The 6436-nt window shown below is 37.0% G+C and overlaps 2 protein-coding genes across 2 annotated transcripts in view; one reads left to right on the plus strand and one right to left on the minus strand.

Annotated features, from left to right (window-relative positions):
* The window catches only part of lamb1b (laminin, beta 1b), a 35378-nt gene extending 35323 nt beyond the window's left edge, over positions 1-55 (plus strand). The window contains exon 33 of the mRNA XM_083906613.1: positions 1-55. This exon is cut by the window's left edge and continues 740 nt beyond it. The gene's annotated coding sequence lies outside the window, so the exon portion shown is untranslated.
* A 673-nt stretch (positions 56-728) lies between these two features.
* On the minus strand, positions 729-4424 carry eri1 (exoribonuclease 1). The gene is made up of 7 exons (XM_083907375.1): positions 4068-4424; positions 3103-3284; positions 2782-3004; positions 1823-1906; positions 1627-1736; positions 1429-1543; positions 729-1334 (listed from the first exon to the last, which is right to left on the minus strand). Exons 1-7 carry the CDS (start codon positions 4149-4151, stop codon positions 1089-1091), a joined length of 1044 nt encoding a protein of 347 aa, XP_083763501.1. The 5' UTR covers positions 4152-4424; the 3' UTR covers positions 729-1088.
* Positions 4425-6436: the final 2012 nt, after the last annotated feature.

The raw sequence follows: 6436 nt of genomic DNA on the forward strand, positions 1-6436 counted from the left end.
AATGTAACAAAGACATGAAACTGACTTATGAACAAATAATGAATGAATAAATGAATTGGAAAATTAAGAAGTTTTTGTTTTCTCTTTTGTTTCCGAACATAAATTTTTTTTTTTGCTTTTTTCTGAATATTTTTTTTTTCAAAATTTAAATTTTTTGAAAATGAATTTTTTTTTCAAAATATTTTTTTTTTTATAAAATGTACTTTTTTCAAAAAAAAATTTTTTTCAAAATTTTTTTTTTTTCAAAATGTATTTTTTTTTACAAATTTTTTTTTTTTTTCAAAATTTTTTTTTTTTTTCAAAATTTAATTTTTCAAAATTTAATTTTTCACAATTTTAATTATTTTCAAAATTTAAAATTTTTTCAAAATTTAAATTTTTTTCAAATTTTAACATTTTTTCAAAATTTACATTTTTTTCACAATTTAAATTTTTTTTAAAGATTTTTTTCTCAATTGATAACATTTCTGATAAAAACAAAATAAAACAAGTTCTTATGAATTAACGAAGTTGTTAAATGGTGTAAAAATGCTATTTAAAAATACAAAATTTGACAATTTTCTTCCAAAAATCTAAATATTCTGTTCTTCTGAATTGACTTGATAAATTTTTTTTTCATTTTAATACTTTGAAATAAAATCCTGTCGTACAAAGTCCACACGCGAGGAAACACGTAACATAACATTCAGAATATTTATTTTTCTCTCTGTTAAAATAGATCCATGAAATTAACATTAATTCCATACAAAAGGTGAAACATTCGTACAACACGAGCTTCACGGTGAACGGACGAGGGTTTGTACGATGAATTTGCCGTTGTTTTTTGCGTTGTGTCGCAGTAGCAGCGTTTGTGTTCGGAAAAAGTTAATCTCATCAAGAAAAATGAATATTGTGAGTTTTTACCGTTTTATTGCCTGGAAAAATAAAGAGTTTTCTTAAAATCGCTGAAGCTAACGTCGTCAAATTAAATCGTTTTTTTTTTTAACAGCAGCTCAGTATAAGACCCCTTCACTGAACTTCAAAATAAAAGCCTGTAAAGTGCTTCGTATATTTTTTTTCCTTTTTCTCCGCGTAACTCACGAGCGTCGTCAGCGGTCTCTGTTGCGAGGGCCGTGCGCCGGCGGAGCGCCCTCCAGTGGAGCGGAGCTGGGCACGGAGAGCATCTGTCCACCGTGCATTCGCTCGTTGGCGCGCAGCTGACAGCCGTCCTGTAGCATTCGCAGGACGATGCGGGCGATGTTGCGCGAGTCGTCGAGGCCCGAGTGAGGGCGGCCTTCGTACTTCAGGCCCAGTTTCTCCAACATCGTACTCAACTTCGTCTGTGTGCGAGGAACCTGCGCGGAGAGCGAAACTTTTAGCGTTATTTTCATCGTTAAATCCGGATTTTCTCTCTTTTTCCGAATTTTGAAGTCCCGATCAAAGTCAAACCTTGTAGAAGTTTCCGTACGATTTCCTGACGTTGATCCACTTCTTGGCGAACTGAGGATATCGGATGTGACTGACGCGACACTGGATGTTCAGGAACTTACTCATGTCCCACGACCTGGAAAAGAAACACGGGATTATGATGAACGTGAACAGGGATTATTATTATTATTGTTGATGAACAGGGATTATTGGACTAACCCGTCCGTCAGGATGGCGTATTTGTATTTAGTCCCGAGTTCTCGCTCCTGAAGCCACGCCGCCGCTCGTCGAAGGACATCGGGGAACAAATCTGCGTCGTCCACCATTTTCTGTTCACCGAGAAAAATTTTCTTGAAAAAAAAAAACCGGACGCCGAGATTAAACCTTCAGATTTAATCTGGGGTTTATAACTCACCTGTGTTATTCCCGTCAGTTGCACGCAGAAATCCGACAGCTGTGGATTTAACTCAGGTTTGACGTATTCCTGAAAACTGTCCACCTGAAAATGACGTGACAAAAAAACAAAAAAAACACGTTAAAGCTCCGCTAAGTAACTGCTGACGCCACAGAATAAGTCACTTATGTTTCTGAGAACTGGGGTTATTTCCTTAACATGAAGTTCATGTTTCAGAGAACCTGGGTTATTTCCCTAACCTAAAGTACACATTCTCACTCATGTTTCAGAGAACCTGGGTTATTTCCTTAACCAAAAGTACACTTTCTCACTCATGTTTCAGAGAACCATGGTTATTCCTTAACCTAAAGTACACTTTTTCCACTCATATTTCAGAGAACCTGGGTTATTTCCTTAACCTAAAGTACACTTTTTCCACTCATGTTTCAGAGAACCTGAGTTATTTCCTTAACCTAAAGTACACTTTCTCACTCATGTTTCAGAGAACCTGGGTTATTTCCTTAACCTAAACTTCCCTTTCCTCACTCATGTTTCAGAGAACCTTGGTTATTGTCTTAACCTAAAGTACACTTTCTCACTCATGTTTCAGAGAACCTGTGTTATTTCCTTAACCTAAAGTACACTTTATCACTCATGTTTCAGAGAACCATGGTTATTCCTTAACCTAAAATTCCGTTCCTCAGTCATGTTTCAGAGAACCTGGGTTATTTCCTTAACCTAAAGTACACTTTCTTACTCATGTTTCAGAGAACATGGGTTATTTCCATAACCTAAAGTTGACAGCCTTCTCTCTTTACTAGCGTAGCTGTTAAGCTGATGTGTCTCCACAGACACAAAAAAAAAACCTGATATAACAAAGAATATAACAAAGAATCATGGAGCTGGTATTATTTTTAAAAAGTCACATACTACAGCTTTAAAACAAGAATAATCCCGTGTTTGTAAGAAAATCCACTCACGATTTCTTGCGTGTGTGTGTTGACGAGGACCATGGGGAACTCGATGATTTCGTGGAGGAAGTCGGCGGGATTATCTTCCTCGCACGTGGCTTCAAAGTCGACCACGCAGATGTAGTCGTAGTAGGTGTCGGCGGTGGCTCCGCCCTCTGCCGCCGCCGACTGCTGCAGCTTCTGCTTCTTATAGTGGCTCTTCAGCCTCTTCTTCATCACGTCCTTCACTCCTCTTCACGCACAAACACAGGGACATGTTCATTCACAACACTCGTCGTGTTAATACTACGTTAATAAACTGTTTTTTTTGTTTGTTTTTTTAAACCTCACCTGGTGTCGAGCTTCAGCTCGGATAACTTGAGCCGCAGCTCGTCCTTGGACATGCGGTTGATGTGTCCGTTAGCTAGCGCGATCTCCTTGTAGACGGGGTGACTGAAGTCGCTGTTGGACTGAGACGGCGACACGGGAGGGACGGAGTCCTCTGAGGGACAAACCCTGCTGCAGGACTTAACCTGAGGAGGACAATGAGGTCAGGAAAACAAACATTTACGTAATTCTCTTAAGCTAGGGCTGCAGCTAACGAGTACCTTAGTATTTTCTCGATCCATCTTGCTTTGTTGCAATGCATTGTAATTTTTTTAAAAAGCGGACTAATTTGACTAAATGTGAGAAAAACAACAATGCATCGAAATCAATGTTGCTGCCAATCGTTGACCCATTTCAGGGCCTAATAATAATAACTAATATTATGAAATTCTCTTCGAAATGTTATGTAAATTACTGTAGTTTTTTTTTATAACAGTAGAGTTGTGTAAACATACTGGTCTTTCAACTGTTAAAATCTGTGTGTATATATATATACATACACACATATATATATATATATATAAACACACATAATTTTCAGAAAACTGACTCATTTAAAGTGGAAATAAATATTATTATATATTATTTTTACAGCAGTTTTTGGGAAGGTGACATAATCTGCCTCAAGGAACAAATTAGTCCGTTTTTAAAGGGTTAATTACATATATCTTGCCCATAATAGGATATTATTCACAGTTTTTGCCTCCTGTATTTTACATTTGTATTGCTTTGCTGCTATTATACTGAGAACAGAGTATATAACGTGTTGTTTCAGAGCTTTATACATTAAATAATTGGATATACACGACGTGACAGAGCTAATAGCGACATTTAACGGTTACACATGAAGCTAAGGCTAACATTGGTCGTGCTAACGCGTCCACGAATGACAAGAGTTTGTGTTCACAAATGTGTTGTTTTTCCGTCACCTTTTCCTCGTCTTCTTCTCTGGTGTCAGACATCGCCACGTTCACGTCCTCTGTGGTGTTGATATTCTCCTTCTGTTCGTCCATTTAAAGGCGAAAAAATACGCATAAAAAACGCGAACTTATTCAGACTGAAGTCATGAGAAACACTGGGGATGCTAACGCTGCTTTAGCCACACGACGCTAACAACAACAACTTCTGAGTTTAAGATAAGATAAAAAAACAAAAAACTCCACCGTTTCACCAGATGTTACGGATTTAAAATAAATTAACAAAACTCGGATTAATTTATTCTGAAGTGTTCGTATCTTTCGTCAGTTACTGCAGCATTAAAATATCGTTTTTTCATCTAAAGTGAACAGTTGTGACGATTTCCGGTTTGCGCCTAAACAACAGAATGGACGCTCGCGATCGCCCTCTACCGTCACGGAAGACGAACTGCATTTTTTGTTACGACGTGGTTTTAAATTTTTATTTTTGTATTTATTTGCTTTAATTACCTCATATTTATGTATTTTTAAGTATATCAAGTAATTTTGCATTATTTTGAGATTTTTATTTTATTAACGAATATAAATAGTTTTATGTTTGTGTATCTTTTAGTGCGTAAAAGTGATGTGAATATCTTACAATATCGAAATATTGACAATAATTATCGATATTGATATAATATACACGCGATATAACGTTTTTAATGGGATTGGAGGCGATATTAGTAAAACAACGTTTGAACTACTTTTAAAATTAAAGTTGTACTGTTCAGGTCTGGCCACTAGGTGTAACTCTTTTATTATTTTTTAGTCTTTTTGTCAATAAAGCACAGAAAGTAAAAGAAGAATAAGAAACTGGATAAATTAACCGTTTTAGATGTTTTTATTCACTCATGAGGCAAAAATAAGTGACAATTATATAAAAAAAACACACTTTAAATGAATTGAATCACGTTTATTTTTTATACAACTGGATATATTTATATAAAAACGTGAATATTTTCTTCTTAAATGCAAATTTTTTTCAAAATCAAGCACTTATCTGCTGTTTTTATATTTTCAGCGAGGTATTTAATAGTTTTATTGTTTGTTTGTTGTTTACTCTCTGGTGGAGGTCACGTGACGTATGATGGATGACGTCAGGAGGGAAAAGAAGACAAACATGAAGAGTTTTCTTAGAAAAACAAGATTTATTTATTTTCTCCTCCGAGACAGAAAAACTAAAGAAAGACAAAGACGAGACCGAAGTTTGACGTAGAAACGGCGACAATAAGAAAAAACTGTGTTTGTTAAAAAAAAAAGGCGAATGTGCCTTTAAAGTCTCTGTATTTGGCTCTTTGTTTTATTTTGAAGGAACACGGCGAGAACACACACACACACACACACACACACACACACACACACACACACACACACACACACACACACAGGGACACAGTAGAAATATACGCTGCATTGAAAAGGCATCAGTCTCTCGTCGACCTTCATCGTCGTCATCGTCGTCACAGTGATCACAGGGGTCGGGTGGGCGGAGCTACATTGTTCACTTCCTTGTTTTTGCGTCCAGTTTGCGATGCTGCGTTCAGGTCCAAAATGTCCAAAGACGTGGGACGCGATTGTCCTCCAGAGTGAGACAGGCTCTTCAGTTGGCCACCAGGGGGGCGACAGGGTGACACACACACACACACACACACAATAAATCATTCTCAGCTGGCTGATGGACAAGGACACACATACCGAGTTAAAAACAGACCTGCTTTCACACACACACACACACACGCGTTGATGTGTTTCCACTTGTTTATATTTAAACTTTAACCAAAGACGTCACACTGATCCCAGTCTCGCGCTACGTGATCTTCCACCAGGTGGAGCCATAACCTTTTTTTTTTTTTTTTTTAATCTCGTCTCCATATCGCACGTGGAGAAGCGTAATTTTTGCTCACGTCAAGATACGTTTTACCTTAGCTAGCATTGTCGTCTGAGATACGTAAAAAAGTTTTCGTACGCCGCTCCAGGAGACAAAGTTCGGAATGTTGTACGTCACACGACAAGTGGCAAGGATTTTTTCCGTTAGTTTAGAGCTTCCTGTGAAGACGTGGTGTGCGTATAAGTCTGGGCTACGATTTCTGTTTTGCCGTTCACGTGACAATTGTCTACGAATTGAGTTTTTAGCTCATCTCGATGAACCCTTAAGAGGTCCTTTAATATCCTAACACATTTGTCCTTAACGGCAAAAAATGTTAGCTTTAGTAATTTCTTTCCTTTTCCACTTTAAACGAGTCAATCTTTTTAAAACGACTTCAGCCTGAAAACAGATCAAATATTGATTATATATTTGACGTTTTAACCTTTTAAAAAACAGCTGTTTTTGGGACATA

The sequence above is a fragment of the Microchirus variegatus genome (genome assembly GCF_963457635.1).
Source record: "Microchirus variegatus genome assembly, chromosome: 20".
Taxonomy (NCBI): Eukaryota; Metazoa; Chordata; class Actinopteri; order Pleuronectiformes; family Soleidae; genus Microchirus; species Microchirus variegatus.